The sequence below is a fragment of the Ictalurus furcatus genome, chromosome 16 (assembly GCF_023375685.1).
Source record: "Ictalurus furcatus strain D&B chromosome 16, Billie_1.0, whole genome shotgun sequence".
NCBI classification, from domain to species: Eukaryota; Metazoa; Chordata; class Actinopteri; order Siluriformes; family Ictaluridae; genus Ictalurus; species Ictalurus furcatus.
This window is the reverse complement of record NC_071270.1, coordinates 23,530,793-23,558,398: the sequence shown is the minus strand read 5'-3', so window position 1 is coordinate 23,558,398 and position 27,606 is coordinate 23,530,793. Positions and strand designations below refer to the sequence as shown.

The following is a 27,606-nucleotide window of genomic DNA, read 5'->3' as shown; positions in this document are numbered from 1 at the left end:
TTTTGTTTGTTTTTTTTTAATGATTTTTTTACCGAAATGTGTTCAAACGCGTGCTGCCACCTAGCGGCCTGGAGAATTAAATTAACCCACAAATTAAACCCTTTGCGTTTGAGATCAAAAGATGGATCTGAGACGAGAGTTTAAGCTTTCAGTCCAGCTTTTATTTCCTGGTGTTTACATCCAGATGTGTTCAACAACATAAAACATAGAACCTTTTGTTTCAGACTACCCAATTTTTATGTGAGCAAAAGTATAGGAACAGATAAGTCTTGAAGTAAAGTAACGTAAGTAACACTTAACATTCGGTTGTGTATCCCTTGCTTGCAATAACTGCATTTAACCTGTGAATCACTGAGATTATCAGATTGTTGGTTTCTTCTTTTGTGGTGCTTTTCCAGGATTTTACCACAGTTGTTGTTTGTTGTGGGGGTGGGGGGGGGGGGTGACTTGTCTAGGACTAACTTGTCTAGGACTAACTTGTCTTAATTGACTCTTTAAATGTGATTGATCCTTGTCAATCATAACAGTGTAATTGTTGTTTACTGATTTACTACTGAACTGATCACTTTAGCTATAGTGTGTTTTAGTTTCGGGAATCGAGGAATTATTATTCTGTGGAAAGGGAATCGACTCCAATAACGATGCCAAATCAATGAATCAAATTCACAGTAGGCTCCAAAATATTTTTATATTTAATAAGCAGCTAAAATGTGTGAAAATAAAGAAGTGCTACGAAAATGTTTATATCGATTTCTTTTTTTATTATTTTTTAAAATATTACTACGTTTTAAAAAAAACAAAAAAACAACAACAACAACTGAAAACTGTATTGTCATAACCGATTTTATCCACAAGAGGCACTGTTGAGACACAACAGTCATTCAGTGGGCGTTCCTTTTCGCCTGTCACCAGCCAATGAAATTCTACAACGCTGCCAAATTCCTTTCGGCTTTCTGGATAATAACTGACCGGCGTTCTTATTGTGAGTTGTTTCCCCACCCGTATTCACAGACAGTCCCGCCTCTTGCTCTGTGATTGGTTAGCTCGTCCTCACGACCGACCCCTGGATTGGACAATTGAGACGTTTCCGTAGCAACAACAAAACGCGATTGAACGTTTGACAGCACAGTGAAAGTAAACTGAATAAAAGGTGTCTAAAGACCAAACGTCTTTATTATTATAATTTTTTTTTTAAACTTAGTGAACTTCATTTTCGTTTATATTTTATTTAATTTGATTAAAAATTCCAATTTATCTTGTTTTTTAATCAAAACGCAAAATTAACTTATAGGCATTTATCTATTTAATCTTAATTTACTGTGTACGGTTTATTTGTTATTTGGAATAAATGAGGTATCTAAAAAAAAATATTTCTGACGTTTGTAAGAAAACAAATTGTACGAGAACGTATCGAACATACATATGAGGAGGACCTTTCCAATATGGCGGAGGCATGGACGTATCTTTTTTAAGTTAGCAAGAGTAGCGCTAGCTTGTTGGAGTGAACGAAGGCGGGATTTGTCATAAAATGGGTAGGAAGGAACTAAGGGGAATTCAGGTAGTACTGCTGTTTGACACGTAGACCATCGGTTTACGTGTCCAGAGCATATCCACGCGCCGTGATTTCAACATCCGGTACACGCTATACAATGGCAGCGGGCACGAGCGCAGGTAAACACCTCCAGCGCACCTGGGCAGAATAAACACAACACATTTAATACACATATGCATTGAATGTTGTTATTGTTATTAGCTAGCTCCTCTTTAATAATTTATTGTCTCGCATGTATTATGATCTTCCTGTTGATGTGTGTTAGATTCTGAAGGAGTTGTTTATACACATGCACATGCATCTGCAGAGGATAAACCTGATATTATCTTGAAAGATAACGTTCAGTGGATTAAACAAGTTATTATATTTATTTTTCCCACTGATTTGTCTACAATCACAGGAGCTCCATCTACTAAGAAGCCCAAAAAGTCAAGTGGAGGAAATGGAGGAGGAAGTGGAGCAGCCACAGACCCGCAGGTCAGGAGCCGAATGCAGCGTCTTTTTGGCTTCGAGAAGGAGGACCTGTCCTCGTGGCACCGCTTCGTCTGCCTCCTGAATCGTCCCACTGACCCGGCATCGCTCGGTATCTTCCGCTGCCTCTTTGGTGAGCAGGTGTTCCTGTGATTTTAGACCTGATTCATTGGTTCAGACTCAGGAACGCAGGAAGGAAGTAGTTCGATTCAAGTCTCCAGATAAATCCAGACATTTCCTTGAGGGTTTCTAGAATGTTCTGTGCCTGGGCAGTTAGTCCAGTGGGTCTCAGTGGGGTCCCGGAAACACAGCCGATGGCTCTAACTGGTGAAATGAAATGGGTTTAATCCAGACGTTAAAGGAACACCCTGAAACACATCAAGGCTAATGGTCGTGTTCCTAAAGGGAACGTCTTGGTTTAGTACATCATGATTTGGTTCGAGGTTCCTTCTAGCTACTTCCTCCTCTTACAGGTGTGTAGCTGTGCTAACAAACACACTGCTGTGTTATTCGCAGGTATGCTGATGGCTGTGGACGTCACACAGGAACGCGGCCTCAGTCACCTGGATTATAAATACCTGGACGGGGCTCCTGTGTGCCGCTTCCCTCTCTTCAACTTCCTGGAGCCTCTGCCTATGGACTGGATGTACCTTGTCTATCTGGTGATGTTCTTCGGTCAGTGAGCTTATTTCTGCAATTTCGTTTCAGTCCCGAAGGCCGCAGCGTTAACCGTTTAACCCATTTCAACTCCTGCTTTAATAATTAACTCACAGCTATTAGCTACTATCTAACGATGGCATTACTTCACCGTACTATCAGATATCACGTGGAGATCCAAGGATACGAAATATGTACAATCCTAGTGTTGGAAGTTCAGTAAAGAAGTTCGATTGGAGTGATCTTCAGTGTTTATTTGTGGAGTATCGCATGGAGTATCTCCAGATCAGGTTTTCACCAACAGAAGTATAACTTCAGAAAGGCTAAACCAGTCCAATCCAAACACTGGAAAAGCCAAGCTTGAGTAGAGAGGAGAGAAGAAGAAGAGAAGGGATGGTGGGAATAGATAAAAAGGAAAGAGGCCTACAGCAGGGTGAGCCAAGAAGCATTATCACCACACAAGGAATAAGAAATACGACATATCCAGTGACAGTCCTAGGGATAAATCTGTACTATCAGTGAGCTAGAACGTATGTAATATATGCAAGATGCAGATTTCCTTTTCCAGCATGGCCTCGGGCACCTGCCTGCTGTGCCAAAACTATTAGTAACTGGTTTGCTGACCATGGTGTTACTGTGCTTGATTGGCCAGCCGACTCGCCTGACCCGAACCGCCTAGAGAATCCATGAGAGACACCAGACCCAACAATACAGACGAGCTGAACGCCACTATCAAAGCAACCTGGACTTCCATAACACCTCAGCAGTGCCACGGGCTGACTGCCTCCATGCATTGTTTATTACTGAGGTGTCCTCTAAGTGAGAGAACAAGTTCTATAGCAATGTAGCTGCCATTAGGCAAACAAATTCATTTGCCTGTCTCATGGATTATCTAGTTTCATGTAGACTAGGTAAATATGTAGCTAGGTTCGCTAGCTAACACGAGGTAAGCTAATTTAAATTTAGTTCTGCTTAAAAACTATTATATAAATTCTCTATAAAATCAAGCTAGCTTACTTCAGGAAAACTATGTAATCATGTAGACTGGGTAAATATGTAGCTAGGTTCACTAGCTAACACGAGGCAAACTAATTTAAAACGAGGTCTGTGTTTTAAAACTATTATACAGCTAGCTTACTTCAGGAAAATGTTCTGATTATGTAGGGTAAGTATAATAAATCGCTAGCTAACATGAGGCAAACTAATTTGGATTTAGTTCTGTGTTAGTTCAGTATTTACACAATACTATGAGGTAAATCTTCTAGCTAGCTAAGTTTGCTAGTTAACAATAGAGTAATTATTATATTATAGCTTAAACAAATAGCTAAGCTTTATAGCGAGCTAGCTAACATTAGGAGAAGTATATTATTGTGTTACCAGTAAAATGTTGCTATATGGGGAAAAAGCTAAGTGGTAATGTCATATGGTCAAGTTTGTAAATGGCTGATTAAATTAAACATAACCACCTGTGTGTGTGTGTGTGTGTGTGTAACACAGGTGCTGTTGGTATCATGCTCGGCTGTTTTTACCGCCTCTCCTGCCTCATGTTCATCTCCACTTACTGGTACATTTTCTTCCTGGACAAAACGGCCTGGAACAATCACTCGTACCTGTACGGGCTCATCGGCTTCCAGCTCACGCTGATGGACGCCAACAGATACTGGTGAGGCCATGGACGTAGATAGAAGTCTAACAGGATGATTAATATTTAATATTTTGTAACGTCTCCTCTGCGTCCCCTCTACAGATTCCCTTAAAAATGCACTCGAAACACTTTTTAAATCAGACGTTAATTGTTGTTATAGTAAAGTCATGTTATATAATCACATTGTGTGTGTTACTCAGGTTCGTAGGAAGCTAATCATTTAAACAATCGCTTAAATATCTCATTTTGCGAGAATAAATTATGCAGAATTGTCTCACTCTCACCCGTGACCTTCTTAATTGTTTCGGGTAATAATGCATAATAGCTTTGAGTGTTTCAGTGTTGAATGTCTATGAAGGAAATCTCATTCGTGGGCTTTTGTGCTGGTCTGTAGGTCAATCGATGGACTCCGTAACCCTAGGAAGAGGAACGCACATGTGCCGTTGTGGAATTACACTCTGCTCAGAATGCAGGTTTGTGTTAAACAGTAGATGAAGTTTTATCAGCGCCACTCCTCATTACGCTGACGTATAATGCGTATAATGGGATTAGTGATGCATCATTTTTATACGTAGATAGGTAGAACTTTTTTGTTTGCTTGACAGATCTTCATAGTCTATTTCCTCGCTGGGGTGAAGAAGCTGGATGCTGATTGGGTGGAGGGTTACTCCATGAAATATCTGGCTCATCATTGGCTGTTTGACCCTTTCAAGTGAGTCAGATAACCTTTCTGCCTTTTTTTAAAGCTCGGCATAAGGCTAATTATTTGATGCACTACTGATGACAAAGGACTATTCATTACTCGTCAACGACAATACAACGACATACAAACACACCGAAACACAATGAACTGCAATGAAACACAGAAAAACACTGAAACGCAAACACACTGAAACAATGAAACGCAGAAACGTACTGAAATGTAGAAACGTACTGAAACACTGACATGCAGAAACGTACTGAAACACACTGAAATGCAGAAACGTACTGAAACACACTGAAATGCAGAAACGTACTGAAACACACTGAAATGCGGAAACGTACTGAAACACTGAAATGCGGAAACGTACTGAAACACACTGAAATGCAGAAACGTACTGAAACACACTGAAATGCAGAAACGTACTGAAACACTGAAATGCGGAAACGTACTGAAACACTCTGAAATGCGGAAACGTACTGAAACACACTGAAATGTGGAAACGTACTGAAACACTGAAATGCAGAAACGTACTGAAACACACTGAAATGCAGAAACGTACTGAAACACACTGAAATGCAGAAACGTACTGAAACACTGAAATGCGGAAACGTACTGAAACACACTGAAATGCGGAAACGTACTGAAACACTGAAATGCAGAAACGTACTGAAACACACTGAAATGCAGAAACGTACTGAAACACACTGAAATGCGGAAACGTACTGAAACACACTGAAATGCGGAAACGTACTGAAACACTGAAATGCGGAAACGTACTGAAACACTCTGAAATGCGGAAACGTACTGAAACACACTGAAATGTGGAAACGTACTGAAACACTGAAATGCGGAAACGTACTGAAACACACTGAAATGCGGAAACGTACCGAAACACACTGAAATGCGGAAACGTACCGAAACACACTGAAATGCGGAAACGTACCGAAACACACTGAAATGCGGAAACGTACCGAAACACACTGAAATGCGGAAACGTACCGAAACACACTGAAATGCGGAAACGTACCGAAACACACTGAAATGCGGAAACGTACCGAAACACACTGAAATGCGGAAACGTACCGAAACACACTGAAATGCGGAAACGTACCGAAACACACTGAAATGCGGAAACGTACCGAAACACACTGAAATGCGGAAACGTACCGAAACACACTGAAATGCGGAAACGTACCGAAACACTGAAATGCGGAAACGTACCGAAACACACTGAAATGCGGAAACGTACCGAAACACTCTGAAATGCGGAAACGTACCGAAACACTCTGAAATGCGGAAACGTACCGAAACACACTGAAATGCGGAAACGTACCGAAACACACTGAAATGCGGAAACGTACTGAAACACACTGAAATGCAGAAACACACTGAAATGCAGAAACGTACTGAAACACACTGAAATGCAGAAACGTACTGAAACACACTGAAATGCAGAAACACACTGAAATGCAGAAACGTACTGAAACACTCTGAAATGCAGAAACATACTGAAATGCAGAAACGTACTGAAACACTCTGAAATAAACACCTAGAAAGACTAATCATTTGAAGTACCACTGAATATATGACAAATAACTAAGCCCTGCTTCTTTACTCGTCAACTCCCATTTGTCACCCACTTGGGGAGGAGGGAAAAATAATATAAGAAGAAATCAAATAAAATAAACAAGAAGCAGGTATAAAAATAGGAATGCACTTTCCCTTGCATTGAAAAAATGGCTGAAAAAAAACTCGGACTCCCCCCCCCCCCCCCAAATATCCATCGCGTCAAATCACAATGATTCCTGGCCACGTTCTGCTGCTAAATTCTAGATTTATGTGGACTTGCTCACACACTTCTAAGGGATCAGTTTAATAAACTTGACTTAAGCAAATGCAGTGACCCCTAAGATGGCGTTCCCACAAAGGGGCGTGTTAAAAACGGCGTTGAGGTACGGCACTAGTGTACAGTAAAGTTAAACTGTTACTATGAAACCCAGAATTACAGCAGAAATGTAGTGCATGTTGGGTATCTGTTGGCTTCTTTCATTTTTTTTTCGACCGCGTTTGTGATGAGAGGAAAATTCTGTACATTTGAATATTTTGTTAAACTGATACTTTAATAGGTTTAAGACACATTTACTTGCTTGTTCTCATCTGTTCAAGCCCCCCCACTTTGTTTTATTAGGGTGATCCTGCCTGTGGAGTTGGTCAGCCTGATGGTGGTCCATGGTGGAGGTCTCATCCTGGATCTCACGGCTGGTTATCTGCTATTTTTCGACGCCACGCGCCCGGTCGCCTTCTTCTTCGTCAGCTACTTTCACTGCATGAACTCGCAACTCTTCGACATCGGTAAGAGGCTCAACACAGCGGGTCAGCTTCAATAACTAATAATTGTAGGATGATATATAGAGCAGTTTTCCCAGAGGACAGCAGTAATGTGCAATTCAGTGTCATGAACAATTTATCATTTCATCATGAGTCTGTTAAGACAGATGGTCAAGAGTTTAATGCTGTTCTAAGATTAATATGATTCATTTTTTTAAAATAATTTTTTATTTAAATATAATTATATGTTAAAGAGATGGTGTTTGGCTCGCTTGAGACATGAAATAAACATATCACAAATGATCAGTGTTTGTAAAAAGCACAATTTTGATTTGGGTGACGTCCATTTCCCTCCATGTCTCATTTCAGCTCTACACACACACATCTGCCTACACATGGGACAGGATTTATACATTCCAATATAAAGCTTATAATCGAGACAAATAGAGGATGTATTGGGTATTTTGAATACAATGTAGAGTAACTTGAAGCCTAATTCTTCTGATGATACTCACGTAATTTTAATTTTAATTTGAACCCATTCAGGAATGTTCGCCTATACCATGCTGGCCACGAGTCCCCTATTCTGCTATGCCGACTGGCCCAGGCGCTTCTTCGGCCACTTCCCAGAGTTCCTTTGGCCCGTCCTGCCCATGGTGACTCCGCCTCCTCAACCGAGCGCCTCGTGTCTGTATCCCAGTCCGTCAAGCAGTTCGACCGAGCGAACAGACACGCAGACAGTCCCTAAACCCTCGACACATCGCTTCAGACACAAGATGGCCGCCATCTTCACCATTGTGTATATCGCGGAGCAGTTTTTCCTGCCTTACTCCCATTTCATTACAAAAGTAATTTCTTTCTTTCTTAACTCTATGTACTGTCTGGTAAATGACATTCAGACTGCATAGAGTCCTGTCTGTGTTCACTTGTGTATTGTCATTATACTTTATTAGATTGTGAGTAAAACATGTAACGCATCAGGTTTTATTACAAATGCTGATATATTTATCTCTGGGTTCTCTATAGGGATACAATAACTGGACTAACGGGCTGTACGGTTACTCCTGGGACATGATGGTCCACTCTCGTTCCCACCAGCACGTTAAAATCACCTACAAAGATGGAGTAACGGGAGAGATCGGCTACCTCAACCCCGGGGTAATGTTCCCACTACGCGCTCCAACAGTGAAACGTGGATTCCCGGATAACGTGTACAAACCGAAACGAATGCCGCATTTGGTTTGACGGACGAATTATTAATAGCAGATTCAGACTTTAGGACCGCACTGTACATAACAACAAATCTGCTGGCTGTCCACTTCCTTCCAGACCACGCTGTAACGGTGTAATTTGATTCGCTGCAGGTTTTTACGCAGAGTCGGAGATGGAAGGATCACGGAGACATGCTGAAGCAGTACGCCACGTGCCTGAGCCGCACTCTGCCCCACTACAACATCAGCGAGCCCCAGATTTACTTCGACATCTGGGTGTCCATTAACGACCGCTTCCAACAGAGGTAAGGGTTTGAGGATTAAAAGAGGTGATTGGATGCAGTTTTGCCATCAATATTTAAAAATTCAGATCGATCTTCAGCAACAGGAGGCGGAACGACCGTTAGCGAGAGAAATGGGCGGAGCAAACGATGCACAAATGTGGCGTTTAACTTTATGCAAATGAGAAGTAAAGTAACGGGGGGGGGGGGGGGAATCTGACCCGAACTCAGCAGAAGATAAACAATAGAGCATTGTCTTCTATTTCTTTTTTTCTCTCCACTGACTGAAGGATATTTGACCCCCGTGTTGACCTCGTGAAAGCAGACTGGTCCCCGTTTCGTACCAACCCGTGGCTCATGCCCCTGCTGGTCGATTTGTCCCCGTGGAGGAAGAAGTTTGAGGAGATTGAGGGGACACTGGACAACCAGACGGAGGTGGTCTTTATAGCTGACTTCCCAGGTACGCACCAGTCTCTATACTCCATTGCTCAGGAGTATGATATGCAACCTCTTGGAGAAATCTATAGATATGTCTCGGTGCCGTATGAGTCACTTTTAAAGGTATAAGCGGCTACTGTAAGTAGCGTAAACGCAGAAGTAGCAGGTCTGTCATAAATGCACTAAGAAATGATTCAGCACCTTCCTGCTATTTGCATCAGCATTCTGGAGCACTACGCTCATTGCCTTTGACCTTTGCGGCATTACATTGGCAGGCCTCCATCTAGAGAACTACGTCAGCGAGGATCTGGGGAACACCAGTGTTCAGGTACTGCAGGGCAACGTGAAGGTGGAGATAGTGGACGAGAAGAAGAACTACACACTCACTCCAGGAGAAAAGATGCAGGTAAAAGCAGTGTACACTCACGCACACACTGTAATCAGACGCCGAAAGCTGTAGACGTCTAACTAGAACAGTGAGAACACACAGAATATCTGCGTATACTTTATCAGCTTTAACTGAGGCTAATGACCATCTGATAGATGTGTAACCTTATCTGTGCATCTCTTACGTAGCTTCCTGCTGGAGCATACCACAAAGTGTACACTGTGACCGATTCCCCGTCCTGCTACATGTACATCTACGTGAACACCACCGAAGCGGCGCTGCAGAAGAACTTCACCAAGCTTTTGGAGATTCAGGAGAAAGTCCGCAACGGGACAGGTCAGTGCTCTCGGCTTCGTAGCTCCAGTGAGAACTAAAGGAAGGACGCCAAAGGTTTGTTAAACACGGTCCTTTCTTTCGGAGGCTTTAGGAGTGAATTAATTTGGCTTGAAGTTTAGTGCGTAAGAGAAATGACTAGCGATATGAATTATTGATGATAAGTAATAAGATCTACGACGACGATTCGTTGAATTCCGATCAATTATGTAGGTCTAACACGGATCTCACAATTCAAACCGTCTTTTAGAGACAGAGCCTCTGCCCCCAGAGCTGCAGCCACTTATAACCGGTTTCGACGACGAGGGGTCAGAGGTCAACGCCACAGACCCGCTGGTACGGCTCTTCCTCAAGCGGCAAAAGCGCATGCAGGAAGTGAAAAAGCGACGAGAGGCGTCCATGCTCGAAAGGTTCAACCGATTCATCACGAAAAAATACTACATGATCCGAAGAGGGTAAGATTGTTTACATAGACCTGATATTTTCATCAGATACCTAAAGAGACATTCAGTCCCCAAAAACAGATATAAAACGAGAACATTTTTTGCCCAACTAGTGCTGTGGAGAATGTTCTTCACACCATAGACGCTAATTATAACTGCTGAGTCATCACAGAGCAGAAACGAAGCAGCCAGTCAGTAGATTCTCAACATGGAGGCTCAGAACCCATGGCAGTTCATTTAGCAGTTGATGCTAACAGTGTCATTTTAGTCATACTGAGGCTTTTCACAGTCATTTACCAACACGTATGAGGAAAACGTCGACATTCCTGTCATAGTTTTGTCTCGTATTCACTGTCACTGTGCGTTTACGTTGCCCAAGTAGAGACTTCACTGTGCGCTAACTACTAAATTGTTAGCTGTCGTTATAAGCTAGCTTATGCTTGGCATTCATGTTCCCTAGTTGTCTAGCAACAGTGTTCACGCTAGTTTTAAATACAACCCCAATTCTCTCTGCTTACACAACCGTGCGCTTATACTCCGGGCAGAATGTGGTTCGGCGTCGTCCTGCTCTGGATGGCAGCGTATGTTGCTCCAAAATGTGTACGTATCTTTCTGCATTAACGCTGCCAATCACAGATGTGCAAGTTACCCATGCCATGGGCACTGACACGCCCACATCCCATGATAGACACTGGCTGGACCAATCAGAATTCAACGGCACTGTGATATAAATAAACCGAATGAACCTTTTAAAGGTGCAATAGAGAGATTTTTTTTTTTTGTATTCATTACTTGTACAAATAACCTGGAAGATATGTAGAACATGATAAGAAACGAAGGATTAAGCTGTGACCTTAGCCATTAGAGACCTAATCATGGAAAAAAGTCTAATCTTATTTAACGCATGTAGGTTTCTAATGACTACCATCGCGATGAGAAACCTGGTCTTCGGTTTGCCTCCTCTGGAGCAGCTCAGGAGGGAAGTGGACTACGCCAACATGAAGGCACCCGAGACGGCCGTCAACCAAAACGAGCAGCTCAAAGACGAGATGGGACACCGAGAGTTGTGACATCACGCGCTGGAGCTACCAAAAGGTGTTACAAGGTCATTCCGGATCGGTCCGTGGAAAGGTTTACGGTTATAACACTGCGTTCAAATCCAATCTCGAGCACACACATCATGTTTAATCCTTGCAGTGCTATTTCAGAAAATGAAATCAGGTACAATGTTACTGAATTTGAAGATAAGGACATCTTAACATTAAATTGTTGTCCCCCCCCCACACCCAAACACTAACTGTTACACACTATGCAAACTACACAATGTATTATGCCAGGATAGATCTTATTTTGCTGCTGTATTTTTATCCTTCACTAAGCGTCCATATGGCTTAGCTGGTTTGTTTACACGAGAAATCCCCTTGAAGCAGTTAATGTGAGTGTCAGATGATGGAATAGTGTGAAAATGAGCATTGCTGAACAAATTTTTGATATAAGACAATTAAAAAACAAAAACAATGCAGCGTAGTATTCATCGTTCTTTAATGGACATGAACAATCGGTTATGTGGTACCTGGCAATGGGCAACACACAATAATGTTCATTTTTTGGCTCCACACCTGGGTTCCATTCATGAGGACGGTGTGGACACACACACACACACACACACACACACAGTACTAGGTTTAATAAGAAGGCACACTTGGAGTCTGATAGCGAAACCTCCACTGAACTGCATCCCCCCCCTTTCTTAATACAATATTCAAACATGTTTTAGATAGAAGTAACACTAACGTGCATCAGCCTCGAGCGTATACTTATTAGAAGCGCTGGACAGGCCACGCCCAGAAACTACAAACCTGAAACATGCACCCATCAGCCATAACATTAAAACCACGGATGGATGAAGGGAATAACATTGATTATCTCGTTACAATGGCACATGTCCAGGCGTGGGATATATTGATTAGACAGCAAGTGAATATTCAGTTCTTGAAGTCGATGTGTTGGAAGCAGGAAAAATGGGCAAGCGTAAGGATCTGAGCGACTTTGACAAGGGCCTGATTGTGATGGCTAGACGACCGGGTCGGAGCGTCTCCGTAACAGCAGGTCTTGTGGGGTGTCCTGGTATGCAGTGGTTAATACCTACCAAAAGTGCTCCAAGGAAAGACAACCGGTGAACCGGCGACAGGGTCATGGACGCCCAAGGCTCATTGATGCATGTAGGGATTGAAGGCTAGCCCATCTGGTCCAATCCAACAGAAGAGCTACTGTAGCACATATTGCTGAAAAAGTTAATGATGGCTATGATAGAAAGGTGTCAGAACACACAGTGCATCATGTGTATGGGGCTGCGTAGCTGCAGACCGGTCAGAGTGCCCATGCTGACCCCTGTCCACCGCTCAAACCTTGGGTCCTGGCATTCATGTAGATGTTAGTTTGACATGTACCACCTACCTAAACATCGTCACAGATCACGTACACGCCTTCACGGCAACGGTATTCCCTAATCACAGTGGAATCTGTTGGCTCAAATTTAGCCTATTACCCAAAAACATTTAAAATTCAACTTAGAAGCCAATACTCACATCTACCTCTGAGCCCAGTTGGAGATAGAAAAAAACACCAGCCGTGAGTGAGACGAAGCAAGGGTCCAGCTTTATTGTTCCGTTCCACCACACGAGATCCACACCGATGAGAATTCTCAGAAGTGATCTGATACCCTGAGCTTAAGCTCCAGTATTTATACTGTACTTACACAGTAAATAACCCATATGTTTCAAGAAGACTATGATATCACTACCAATAGGGTTAAAAAAGAGCTCATCTACCTTACTCTTATGTTCCAAAAAAGGGCTATTCCACTTACACATAGAATCAAAACCAGGGATTTCAAAGTACACATAAAATCAGAACCAAGGGATTTCTAATAACCCAGAAAATCAAAACCAAGGGATTTCAATAACCCGTAAAATCAACAGGTGGAGAGACAAAACAATCTAGAGTGACCTTGGTCTTACTATTATCTCTAATATTAATTTATTTATTTACTATAATAAATTATAATTTATTTTCATATTTGCTCTATATCTCTATTTTATATGTAGTTATACTGCTTGAAAAACAGTTTACTGTACTTCCTACTTCATAATATCATTATATTACCCTTCTACTGTCCTACATATCCTATTATTCTGTTTTTTATAAAGAGTATATATATTATTATAATAAGATATTACCCTTATAATATCTTAATATTCCTTTTTATTATTCTTATAAAGTTATAGTAGTATGTGTGTGTGAGAGAGTGTGTGTGTGTGTGTGTGTGTTAGCACTCCTCAGCTCGTATACTTCTTTTTGACTAATAAACCATAGTGTATTACTCTCAAAGATCTAAGATCTTTAAAGTGTGAATCCAATTCAATATTCAATATCGGTCAATATCCGCCTCACACCACTTCTGTGTGTCTTGGTGCCCGTCTTTTCTTCTTCTCCCCGTTACTGGATACTAGGTCTCCCTCATGTTTATTTTATGACATTTTTTATCCACAACAAATCTTTCAGCAGGATAATACACCCTGACACACCACAAATATTGTTCAGGAACTGTTTGAGGAACACGACAAGAGAGTTCAAGGTGTTGACTCGGCCTCCAAATTCAACAGATCTCGCAACTGTGTGACGTGCTGGACGAACAAGTCCGATCTCGCAACTTACAGGACTTAAAGGATGTTTAAGAGGAGTCCATGCCTTGATGAGTCCGGGCGGTTTTGACGGGGACCTACGCAATACTAGACAGGAGGTTTTAACGTTATGGCTGATCGTACATCAGACGTATCCTTCGAGTAAGATGATTAAGGCAATCCCATAATCCAAGTTTTATATTAAAATGAGACCATTTTGTAATAGTATGAGAAATATGTTTACAATCTGATGTGAATCATTTTTACCTTAACTATACAAATATAATGTATTTTTACATGACAAAATGTAAGTGACAGGACTCGTTTGTAGAATGTACTATTTTATTGCTGTTATTTTTTTATTATTATTTTTTAAATATACTATACAGTTTAATAACAATCATGATTCTGTCTAAAGTGCTTTACACAGGGTTCAGAGTCGACAGTAACCAGGAACCCTGGGCTTTTGAGTATCATGGCACACAGTACATACATATACAAAAATCACAATGTCATTCATGTCAGAAATGCTGAATAGTAACAAAGAAAAGAAATTTGCTCAGAAATGTTACAATTTTCAACCAAAACAAGATGTCAGCTATAAATACATTGTTAAAAGTAGTTAGTGTCGGTGTCGAGTCGCACTTTCAGACAACTCGACCAAATTTCAATCCGATACATCGTGAACTAGTGTTACCGCATGTAATTATTTCAGTTCTGATAAATCTACGCTGACATGTTATTAGGGTTGGATGAAGTAAGGAATAAAACCCTTGGGGGTGTGCTGCTATAGGAAAATAACCAACACCACAGTGGTGTGATGAAGCAGAGTTCCTACAGTTTCCAAGTTGATCATTTTCCTCTTAAACTCCGTCCCGTGTTTTATTCCTCTTGTACCACAGCAATTTCCCCAAGTATTAAAATGTATTTATTAAACATTGACACTCAATTCTATTTATAGTTGCATTTAATGTTGATGATCGTCTCTGGAAAAACAAGTTCGCTCCTGTTATCACTTGCGTTATAGCAGCTTTTCTCACCAGCCTCCCTTTTTTTTTTTCTTCTTTTTTAAAAAAGTTGATACGAAAACAAACAAAACAAAACAAAACAAAACAACGACAAGTCCTCTGTCTTGAAGACTTTCCTGTATCGGAAACCTTACTGACTGTTACAAAGTGCTCCCACTGGAGACGCCTTCCATAAAATGGTAAACATCTCATAGAAAAAAAAAAAGAAAAGAAAAAATTCACCATATAAACACTTGCACACATTTTTTAAGATCCGTTCGTGTGGAGCGTCTGCCGTGCGACTCCCTGTGGATTAGCCGTTACTATGGAAACGAGGACATATCGGAATGCACACGTTAATATAAACCCGTGATTTGCAGCTGCGCTAGTATCTGGTGTTAAATAATTTCCTTTAACACCTTCTGACCAATCAGAATTGAGAATTCAACAGCGCTGTGGTATAAGACAATAGAACAGCCTGCGAGTACATGATACTTTGCTCAGGGTATCGTCCTGGGTCTCGTCTAGAACTGACCGACTCCGTTGGGCCGTCTGGACGTTAAAATCCACCTTTTTAACCGATCACTTCCTTCATCATCATGATCTTGGTTACGTATTTTCATAGAAACGTATACAGTAGCTCTACTGTTTTGTTTGGCGTGCTTTGTTAGCAAAGGCAAGTATTATGATGCACACTACATGATGTGTAAGAGTATCACAATATGACACCCTTGTCATATCACCCACCCCTACACACTATTTAGAGCAGTTTTGAACATGAGTCGATGCCTGATATTTGGCATAATTACATCTAAAGGAACGATTTAACAAGAAAACCAATTGTAATTATTTTTTTTTATTTTTTAAAGTTCCTTTAAATGTGGTCAATCAGCCAAGATGGTTTTTGCTTCTCTAGCCAAATCTTCATAGACTTGTCATGACTTAAATCGCAGTATTAGTCTATATTTATTAGAAACGATTCCAGCTGGCCAATATGGCTGCCAGTATAACATTCCAGTGTTCAGATACATGGGGAATCGTTGCTCATCTTTATATGTTGCGTTTGACTCGAAGTGGTAGCTCAGAGGTTAAGAAAGCGGACTCCTGATCAGAAAGTCGTGAGTTTAAATGCTAGTTCACTGCCTACCTGCCACTGCTGGGCCCTTGAACAAGGCCCTCAACTGCTCGGTTGTATAAATGAGATAAATGGACGTTGATCTGGATAAGGGAGCTGCCAAATGTAAACGTAAACCTCCAACCAGGAAAAGCGTCCAAGAAAAAATATCCCCTCAAATTGAAATTCCTACTAGTCAACTTGAGGTGGTCTTCTCAAGTACGAGTTCCTTTCCGGTTTACAGTGTGAAGTCAAACCAACATGGCTTCTCACGGCATGAAAGTAAAGCAAACGTCAATAAAGTAGCACTTTTTAATCTTTAAATAACTTCTGCATGTATATACGCATGTATTTGCTTTAGATCAGTGGTCACCAAGCCTCCTCCTTGAGATCTACCTTCTGCAGGTTTCATCTCCAACCACAATTAGTTGATCAAGACCTTCTTAAGATGGTCAGGTGGGCACAATTATGGCTGGAGCTAAAGTCTTCAGGAAGGTAGATCTCCAGGAACAGGATTGGTGACCATTGCTTTAGATCAATCACCATACAGACATTCACTTGTTAAATCTATAATATTGACTATACAGTACGCTCTTTGAGGAGGAGAATACACAACACGCAACACAATTCTAGATTGTTGCAAAGAACGGACGAACGTGGAGACGTCCCTACACCTCCACCCCCTGCCCTCCCCTTTGTGCACGGAAGTCGCGAAAATGACGTCGAGTCAAATGCAGCAATAGACCAACTATGTTAGCTTCATAGCGCCAAGAAGCTAACAACTGACACCAAACATATCTTGGCTGACTGGCTACATTTAGGGTAAGTGATGATTTTTATTTTTTTTTTTTAAGCTATTCTTTTAGAATCACCTCAAGTGAACGAAGAAGGAAGTGAATCCTGTTTCGCCGAGTCTCACTTAAAACCAACCCCCATTTCCACCTCATGTACTGGACACTGAGACCCGTAAACTATACACTCGGATAAACTTCTCTTTCACAGTTTCTAGCAGCTGCAGTAATTAATTGGAGAATCTCAAGAGTTTGTGATTAGTTTCCCTTCTTCATAAATGCCATGATTGGTACGACTACAGTTAAGGTAAGTTATCCAACATTGTCAATGAAAGAATGTTTAGTATAAAGGCTCAGTGAATACTCCGCAGTTGTGAAAAGTATGTTTGGTCCAAAGTGGAAATATTTCCCCTCTCTAAGGTCAGTACATCCCTCTCTATTGAACAGGTACGGGTCATGAGTCGTAATAGTTAGGCTATATTAACGATCTGTGAATGAAGCACTTTTTATTTATTTAATTTTTTTTTTTTAAAAAAAAAAAAAGGTCTGACAGAGCTGGGTGATAATCAATACCAATAAATCTTTTTTTTTTTTTTTTTAATATATCTATGATAATTCAATATTGTCATTTGGTCAAATTAACTCTTGGAGCTCAGATATAATCTTTCACACATTGCTAGCAGCTAATTTCAGAATGCCTGGTTCAAAAATAACAAAAAAAAAAAGGTGGGGCTTCCTGCATCATGAGTCTAGTGCAATTCATATAAAATCAACTGAAACTGATTCAATTCAAAATGCCTCTGTTTAACCTACATCTACATATTTTCTGGCTATTTAAAGGAGCAGTTTGCAATATTTAGCACCCTCTATTGTCGGTAAGGTGAACTACACTCACAACGAACATGCTGCCGATCGTCCCCCCCCCCAATGTCGTCCAACCACCAGTCTTTCTGCTGCAAGTACGCTTGTCTTGCAAGTTACCGTTTAAGGAAAAGGCACAGTGGGCGGAGCTAAGTTCTGCACCAGAAGAAATGTTAACGGAAATCTAAAATAAAGAAAATAGCTAGATCCACTGCATGCCAAATTTCCCCAATGATCAATATTTCGATACACCTATATCTGAGACCATGTGGTTATTACAGGTCTGGAAACACTTTTAAACATTACAAACTGCACCTTTAATATATTTTATGAAAAATATCAATAGTTTCATTGAATAGCTTTAATCACAAAAATATTCTTCTTTTTTTTTCTTCTTCTTCTTATCACCCAGCTCTACTCTCTGATATAGTAAGATTTTTCACAGCACAAATGTAGCACAATTACGTCAGCTTGTTTTTCTCTTGGATGGAACAAGAAGACTGTCAACATTTAAAAAGTTGCTGATGTGCAATAAATTCACAATGTTGGGCCTTATTCATGCAAGAAAAAAAACCCCAAAACAAAACAAAGAGTGTGGACTTTGTGACTAGGTTCTTGTAGTGTCTGTGTAAATGATTAGAGTATAAATGCCTCTTTGTCCGTGAAACTGAGGTGTTATATTTTGGCCGGAGAGAGCGCTGGTCTACCTCGGCTGCAGGTCTGGGTAGAATATTCCATGAATCACGCCTTCAGTGATGACGTTCGAAAACGTGTCTGGAAATGAAAAGAAAAACATTTTGAGCGACGGACTGTCACCCTGCCATGTGTAACGCCCCAATGCAACGAAGAGGAACAGATCAGTGCCGTGCTGCCAAAAAAACAACAAAACCAAAAACATCTGTATTTTTTTTTAGAAGAAGAGACGCTATAGCTTCATGAGGTTGGTGAGGAACAATGATGTTTCAGTATGATGGGAAATTCATTTACATAACATAATATCTATCCTGAAACACATTAAATATGTTCTGCTAATGAGAAATTCAACATGTATGTACTGGAGACATTGCGGAAAGCATTAGACTTGATGGATTGTCCCAGAATGCAATGCAGCAGTACGGCATAGTCGCTCTATGTTACCGCGGAGGCTCAGCTCGGCTAGTTAGCAACCTATGATACGATGATTGTGATGCCATTGATTGATGGTGGTATTAGCATTAAATTTAAAGCTTTGGAAGTTGATCTGTTTGAGCAGAGTGTACAGGTGAAGTGGAGGCGAGACACTAAAGGACTAAAGCGCCGCTGCATCGCACTGCACCACTATCTACAGGTAGTCAAACAACACGTAGGAAACCGGTAACCAAAGTGAAAATACAGCACCGTGTCGATGAAAGAAGTCCAAAAAGTCAACTCGGAATTTCATTCGAAAATAAAAAATAAAGGATCGCGTGTTTATTCAAAAGAATTTCAACATGAAAATCACCGAGGGTGGATTTTCCCTTCCATGTCGCCCCAGACAGTAGACATACCCCCCTTAAATTGTGTCCGCTTAGAAATGAAAATGATTTATACAACAAATGCTACATAGAAGTTTCTTTAATGTTAGTAGATTCGATTCACAATACCAGCTTCATGATTTCCGATTCTCAGAATCAAAATCTTGAACAATGAAGAAAAATGATTACCGAGAAGACTCCTTTTTCTATTTCTGAATCATGCAAATCATGCATTTTTATCTGTATGAAATGAAAATTAAAAAATTGCTATGTACACTTGCTATTAGGTTTAATATTGTAAACAAAACGAACTACACGTTTACCATATCTTAAAAAAATAAATACATTTATACATTTTCCCAAAAAATCTTGATTGTTTTTTTTTTTTTTTTTTTTTTTTTTTTAAACTGTGAGTCTGGGGAAATTATCAAATTAAACAATGAGCTTTGTAGCAGAAATAGAGCTCCAAAGTCGTTTACGTATCGAACATGTTTAATTAATACAATGCTGATGTCCATGATGTGAATCGCGCATTTCCAGGTCACATTTTTGCGTCACGATGCATCATTACACCCCTAATTAGTGTAGCAGGTATTTTTATTTTTCGTGTTTGTACTTACCTCGACGTGTATAGTCTAGTTTATTTCGTTTGGCGTAACCTGCATTTTAAATTAAGTCTAAGGATGACGGACGTCTTAAATAACGGACTATTAAATTACATTTGAAGTGATGTGTATATGTACCGTTAGAGGCAGGAAGTAGATAGGGGTCCCTCAGGAACAGCAGGGCCGGCTGATGTGTCAGTTTACTGCAGAGGGAAGGAAAACAGAATTATGATATAAGGAAGGAAGGGCAAGACAGAGACACAGAGAGAGAGAGAGAGAGAGAGAGAGAGAGAGAGAGAGACATACATGACTCATTGCAACATTTCTCTTTCTACGTGCGTCACATGAATACTGTAGACGCTGCAATTCTGGACACAAGGACATTTCCACATAGACCTTTTCCCTCCAGAAATATAATGCTTACAATGCAAATTATATATTTGGTTAAATGCAGTCTCATATATATATATAAAAATGAAGAAACACAGACATTATATTTCATACAATATAAAATTACAGCCATACCATGAGTCCTCGGATTCAGTTTCAAACGATCTGAAAACAGAAGAAGAAACCGGTGAAAAATGACTACTAACACTTGACACGTTCAGATTGGCGCCATTCTCCTTTTCCCAAAATTACACACTAGCGGCGAGTCCTTACCCACAACTCTCGGCCTTTGGCAGGGACGGGAGGTGGCGGATGTTGAGGAAATCCAGGAATATTTTAGGAAGGACCTCGTTTTCCATGATTATAGTCTACAGAAAAACAACACACATCGACACGGTCATCACAGAAGAGCGAGAATCGAGAAGACAAAAAGCTACAGAAGCTCCTCAAATGTAGTCGTTGTCCAAGAGATGTTTGGGGCTCAAAAATGTGTTACTCAAGTTCGACACAGAAGCTTTGAAGCTAATGTAGCCAACAAGTAAATGGTCTGCACTTATATAGCGCTTTTATCCAAAGCGCTTTACACTGTGTCTCATTCACACACACCAATGGTAGCAGAGCTGCCATGCAAGGCGCTAACGTGCCATTGGGAGCAACTTGGGGTTCAGTGTCTTACCCAAGGACACTTCGGCATGTGGAGTCACGTGGGCCGGGAATCGAACCGCCAACCCTACGATTAGTGGACGACCCGCTCTACCACCTGATCCACAGCCGCCACAAGTACTGTAATGTCAGAGCTACCAGTTTAGCATCAGGTAAACCGCATGCATAAATCATCACACTTTCCTCAAACGGCTTTGTGGCATTGTTCAGTATCTAAAAACTGCCTTGTTTATTTGAGGTCTGACGCTATATATCACACAAATATAGCAGAGCTAAAAACAGACTGCACGGACGCATCGGCATCGTACACAGAGAGGAGGCGTGGCCCCAAATTTGAACGTTGAGTTGTAAAATGAGTAGTTGGGATTATAATGATATATTTAATTGGCTTAAATATGTTGTGATTTAGACGTGGATATTGCGTAATGCTAAACCTTGTAGCTCCTGTGCAAAAAACAAAAAACCGACCCAGAAAATCAAACAGTAGTCATCAAGCACCTTTTGGTGGATGAGAAATTGTTGAAATTTTAACATATTCTTTTAAAATGACACACTCGTCTTTGATCAGGAGCTACATTCACAAAACATTCTTAAGAATTCTTCTTAACTGCCATGTTCTTATTTTCTAACTTAGGAAAAAAACATTAAGAATATTTGTACAATATTTTGTAATCATATTCTTATTTTTGTGAATACAGCCCCAGGGCCCATGTGTAGAAAACTCCGAACGTCTCAGTACCTGAAGGTAAAGCTCAAGACCGTGTCTTCTCTGCTCCAGAACTTTAGGGATCCAGTTCCTCACATGTTTTGATGGAAGCTCCGGAGGTTTAATGATCTTCTTTAGCTATAAGGAAGGAACAAATTCACCGAATTGTGTAGTACGACTGTGTTATTGTGTTAGGACCGTGTAATATTTAACACCATGAGCAGAAGAAGCGTAAAACATTTGTGTGTACAGTGGATATAAAAAGTCTACACACCCCATTAACATCCAACTGGAAAAGCCATGGGCTGCAAAGAGCTTACAAAGCAGGGATTTTTGTTTTTTTTACCCAAAATCATTTCTGGGTGTTTGTCACTTGATATTTATATGAGGCAATTTCACAATAAAGGTGAAAAAGAAAAAGAGAAAAAAGTTGACTTGATTTAACAGTTTCTTTTTTTTTTTTTTTTTTACATCACAAAAACCTGCCGTTTTGACAGACTTTTTATATCCACTGTACACTATCTGACCACTGATAACGAAACATCTGTGAAACCATGTGTGAAAGAGCAAGTCGCAGACGTTACTCACACACACACCCTTAATGATAATCATACACCGCCCCACACTCCCAGTCATCAGGCTGCATGTCTCATACTCTCCTAATAAACACTTTAGGAGATTACGCTTAAACCCAAAACAAAAAAAAAAGCTTAAACAATATAAAATCCCCAAACAGCACGGTTTAACCTGAGTAAATGGGTGCTTATCTCTCCGTCTGAGACGATCCAAAGAGCCTCTCTGAATTATGAAACACACATTTAAGGCAGTCGAGCCGTTATGTCACGATTTGGAGCTGCTTAAGTCGTAGAATAATAATAATTTAGTGCTGTACTCAAAAGGCTTCAGGAAAAAGTGCTATCTTTGAGGTGTGGGAGGCTACGTCTCCTTCAGTGTGACTCAGCGTGAGCGAGAGAGACACAGTGATTAAGGTTCAGTTTAGTTGCTACCGAGTTCCAACTTTCGGCTGATACACACTGTTTTATATCCGTGCAACCCTGAGAGCCTAAAATCCCATCCAACACACGGATCCTCAAAGCGTCATGGAGTGGTTGTGGCCCTGAGTAGACAATGGGGCCCAATGAACCACTGGAAACAAACTACCAAGAAAAAAAAATGTCCTGTCCAATGAGAACAGGGTTGCCAGGTTCATGTTTTACGCTATATTCAGCTAGTTTTGACCAAAGCTGTGGGTAGAAAAAGCAAGTCTGCAGGTGATGCATTTTTGGGCCAAGTCTGTGGGCGCCAAGATCAAGTTAACAATCGAAACTTCTGCAAACACATGCTATACATCAAACAAAGAGAAAGTGTAAGTGCAGATAGTCTATCCATGATATCCATGTTTCCTTGATAGGAACCTCCAGCCCTTGCCTACTGAAGTTGTTTCTTTTCTTCTCCTCCATGTCGAATTAGCCGAATGGTAAATTCTCCTGTGACTGTTAATGTTCATTAATGTTGTTAAACGAACACATCTCACGCCCTGCACGTTCAAATAAATGACCAGGAAGCGATTGCTACAACAAATTCAATACTGCCAACCTTTAAATGCATCAATTTATTATCCTTTTTTTTTTTTTTTTTTTTTTTTTAAAGTAGCTATTACACTACTATCATTTTATTCTTAAGAAAATATTTGAGAACTACTTAAAAAAAAAAATTTTCTTCCAAGAATTGCACTTACGACCTTCTTAGAGTTTATCTTAAGAAGATTTTCAAGAATCCGGCCCCCAGGACCATTTCTGGTGTAGTGGGAACTACACGGATATTAAGGCAAATCAGGTCAAAATGTTTTCGCTAGATTCATTCAATGTGTTTCTTCTGATGTACCACTGGAATGCCAGGTAAATTGTATAAATTTGGAAGAAAACATCGCAAACTTTGGGCGAGGGAAAAGGGGATCAGGGGATGGATAATGTCCATCCCAGAATATGATTTTTTAAAAATTTATTTACAAACTGCAGAAGTGTGTGTGCATCACAGTTTCTTGATAAATACAAGAAAATTGTGACTCAGTTTAAGGCATTTGTGAGAGTTTTTTAAATTTTATTTTATTTTTTTAAGAGCTGGCAATCTTGAGTAACAATCTCCTGTGGGATTAACCCATCAGGCACTCCTAAAAAGAAGGCCCCATGCTGAAAAAAACCCCAACAGAAACCCTCACTAGGAGGGTTACTAGAATTTGTAATGCTTTAATGAGAATTGTATTGGTTTTAATGGAAACCGTATTCAATTCAATTCAATTTTATTTGGATAGCATTTTTTACAATAGACACTGTCTCAAAACAGATTTACAGAAACATATAAACACGGTATACAGATTTTAAATGTGCGAATTTGAACTGTAATGGTCTCTTTACTGGTAATTTGTTGCCTTCTATTGGTGGCATGTTATGTCTAGTGGATACCAATAATGGTAATAGTTAGCTGGTGGTTTGTAGTGGTATGTGTAGTGTTTTTTCAGCAGGGCCACAAGGCCATATAAAATCTACTGTGATACATGATGTGTCAAACTATCAAAAGGAAACCATGAAAGGTTAAAAATTCATCTGAACTGTATTTTTCATCAGCATTGTCCGTGAATTAGAAACCCACATCTCAAAAGCAACCGCCAGGAAAACCTTGTTGTTTGCTACTGACTTTGTGCGCACTTGAACTCTGCACACGAACGCAGGTGTTTTCACCGGAAAACCACCAAACTACAAGGCAGGTACAGAAAGTACCGAGGGACAGTACACTCCTGAGTGAAAATGAAAAAGCTCACCATTTTGTGCAGAGCATGAAACTCACTGTAGCGCTTCTCCACGGTGTGCTGCCGCCCGCTCGTTAACACCTCGATCTTAAAAACCTGACGGAACAAAAAAATGAAAACAAACAAACAACAGCATGAAGCTAATGAAGGCAGCACGGGCTTTAGCGTCAATTCAAACTGGATAATACAGCATGCGTAATAAATAATAAATCTCAGAACAGGACACGCGCACACACTGGTGTAATCATTGACTTAATTAATTCATTATCAGCTTGTGTGTATATTTATGTTGAATTTAGACATATATATATATTTTGTTTTTGTTATGCCAACAAAACCTAAAAACCAAAATTCAGGTTAAACAGGTTTATAATAACTCACCGTGTAGCCTTTTTCAGAACCGCTGTCCTCTGAACGAAAAGAAGGGATAAACACGGATACAGGATGCATTCTAGAAATGTGATATATATATAACTGATTTAACAAATAATAAAATAAGGAGTAAAATATATGTCCTGTTGACCCTTTGCTGGCTGTCAGGTTCAGTGGAAACCGGCGGGCGGCCGATACAAAAACAAACCGAGCGATACGGGAGAGTGCGCTGTCGCGCATGCGCAGTCCATAGCACATAGGGCTATTTAGGCAGTCATCGCGTCCGCCTGTTTTTAAATCACGTGAGTCATTTTATTGCGTTAAGATTTACACGATAACAAAGAAACAAATGTAGTAATCAGTAGTCAAATAGCTTCCATTAATTTTCTATCCCGCTTATCCTACAGGGTCATGGGAAACCTGAAGCCTATGCCAGGGAGCAAATAGTGATACAATGCCAATCTATATCAGGGCATAGTCACACACCCATTCATGCACCCATTCATGCACCCATTCATGCATTATGGACACTGTAGACATGCCAATCACAGGTTTCCCCGTGACCCTGAAAAGGATAAAGCGGTATAGAAGATGGATGGATGGATATACAGCACATATGCCTCACACCTCTGTTGGGGGTTCAAATCCCACCTCCGCCCTGAGTTTGCATGTTCTTCCCTTGCTTCAGGGGTTTCCTCCAGGTTCTCCGCAGTCTACAGACATGCGTTGTAGGCTGACTGGCATTACCAAATTGTCTGTAGTGTGTGAATGTGTGTGAGATTATGCCGTTCGATTGACTGGCCCTTTGTCCAGGGTGTTCCCCGCCTCGTGCCCCGAGTTTCCTGGGACAGGCTCCAGGCTCCCACGCGACCCTGTGTAGGATAAGCGGCATGGAAAATGGATGTTTAAATACACTATTGTCAAAGATTTGTTCTCCCCTTCACATAGTGATCGCCACTCTTCTAGGAAGGTTTGAAAAATCTCCTCCCAAATGGAGTGATTATGTACCATTTGTTCAAACAGCGTTTCATAACATCATTCTCCCCAAACTGAAACTAAACATAAAGTTTCAGCTCTCATCCAGTTGCGGCTTTTCTTTTGCTTAGTCTGTGTTATGTTTAAACACTGAGGTGCAGCACCATGTTGCGTATGACGCACAGGGCTGCTGTGATGGGTCATCAGCATATAAACGATGAAGACATGCCCATCTCAGCAATTTCTACAGAAATCGCTTATCCCATGCAAATCCGTAGTAACAATAACTTTATGTCCTGAAAACTAATCCTGTCCGAATAGGGCTTTAGTTCCAGATAAGGGAAATTGCTACAGCATACAAAGACATCCTATACAGTTGTGTGCTTCTAATTTGGAGCAACAGTTTGGAGAAGGCTCGCACATGGGTGTGATGGTCAGCTGTCCACAAACTTTGGCTATATTGTGTATATCCAGCTATGTATGGCTATCTAAAAATTAATATCCTAAACACATTGAAAGAATAAGCTACTTCAGTCAATTTCCTTACTTGTACATAAACAATGTTATATTTGGGTGTGACAAAAATATACAAAAAAAAAAAAAGGACATCCAACGCACCCTAATTTACGCTCAGGTGCAGGACAACAGAAATAACAATATGGAAAAAAGAACCGTGATGTCCGCACACTGAATTGACCTGATGGTGGAAACGTTGCGCTTTCCGTAAAAAAAAAATAGTTTGGAGCTGTAAATTCAGTGTGCGGACATCTCGCTTCTTTTTTCCACATTTGGATGTGACAACAGAAACAAATAGCCAAAGAGTTCCAAAAGCAGTAATGGAAATCAAATATAAATCGCTCTGAGTAATGCATTTAATATTTTCAAGCAATTGATCTGACTCAATTCTGACACCAAAGCTCCAGATTTCCTTCTTTTAGGAAAACACTGAATTAATAAAGCAAACGTTCCAAAGCCATTAAAAAAAATGAACACGTCATCTTCACCATCGTGAAGAGGAACCCTGACACTTCTTTAGGCTACTCAGGCCTCCACAAGCCTCAGAATAATAATCTACAGTTTAATAAATGTATCTGTACTTTTGGTTTAATGGACTATAATCTTCTATTCTTCAAGAACAGGTCTTTGTTCTAAGTTCAATAAGATGTCCTCTGCTGTAATTCAAATCAAGTCCTGAGTCCTGAACGAATCAATTCGAACGAATCTTTTAAGTGAAATTCCTCCATTTCTTGGAGGAACGAATGAACCAGAAAATTAGGTCGATTCACTGAATAATTTTGCTTGTTTTTTTTTCTTATTTTGGAGAACAAAAAACACATCATGGTTTTATAATAAAACTCATTTGGTTTTATTATTTGTATATTTGAGATTTTCACTTAAATAAAATTCAGTTAAATGTAGACAACATGTTCATTTCACTCAGCCGAATGAGATCATTTAAGATATGTGTGTGTGTGTGTGCGTGTGTGTGTGTGTGTTGATTCTGGCATGCAGTTAGATGCAGTTCATAAGCTGCTGTTATATGCATCATATAAGCAACGAATATAAACAAATCTTGCACTTGGCTCATTTGAGGTAAGCGGAAAATCTGGTAATGGGGTAATGTTTAAACTCCAAACTACTAATTTATGACATTAAATACATAGCTTATTTTTGTAACAACTAAGTAAAA

The 27,606-nt window shown here is 40.3% G+C and overlaps 2 protein-coding genes across 2 annotated transcripts; one reads left to right on the top strand and one right to left on the bottom strand.

Annotated features, from left to right (window-relative positions):
• The first annotated feature begins 1,132 nt into the window (after positions 1 to 1,132).
• Positions 1,133 to 12,033, top strand: ggcx (gamma-glutamyl carboxylase). Its single transcript, XM_053644761.1, has 15 exons — positions 1,133 to 1,671; positions 1,953 to 2,156; positions 2,540 to 2,698; positions 4,178 to 4,343; positions 4,720 to 4,798; positions 4,931 to 5,037; positions 7,217 to 7,380; positions 7,903 to 8,204; positions 8,383 to 8,514; positions 8,721 to 8,872; positions 9,139 to 9,308; positions 9,562 to 9,692; positions 9,863 to 10,010; positions 10,258 to 10,462; positions 11,361 to 12,033. The coding sequence occupies exons 1-15, from the start codon at positions 1,650 to 1,652 to the stop codon at positions 11,518 to 11,520; spliced, it is 2,301 nt and encodes a 766-aa protein (XP_053500736.1). The 5' UTR covers positions 1,133 to 1,649; the 3' UTR covers positions 11,521 to 12,033.
• Positions 12,034 to 15,210: 3,177 nt separating this feature from the next.
• On the bottom strand, positions 15,211 to 27,210 carry snx24 (sorting nexin 24). Its single transcript, XM_053644763.1, has 7 exons — positions 24,951 to 27,210; positions 24,582 to 24,665; positions 21,797 to 21,901; positions 20,668 to 20,762; positions 20,530 to 20,559; positions 20,143 to 20,207; positions 15,211 to 18,680 (listed from the first exon to the last, which is right to left on the bottom strand). The coding sequence occupies exons 1-7, from the start codon at positions 25,197 to 25,199 to the stop codon at positions 18,610 to 18,612; spliced, it is 699 nt and encodes a 232-aa protein (XP_053500738.1). The 5' UTR covers positions 25,200 to 27,210; the 3' UTR covers positions 15,211 to 18,609.
• Positions 27,211 to 27,606: the final 396 nt, after the last annotated feature.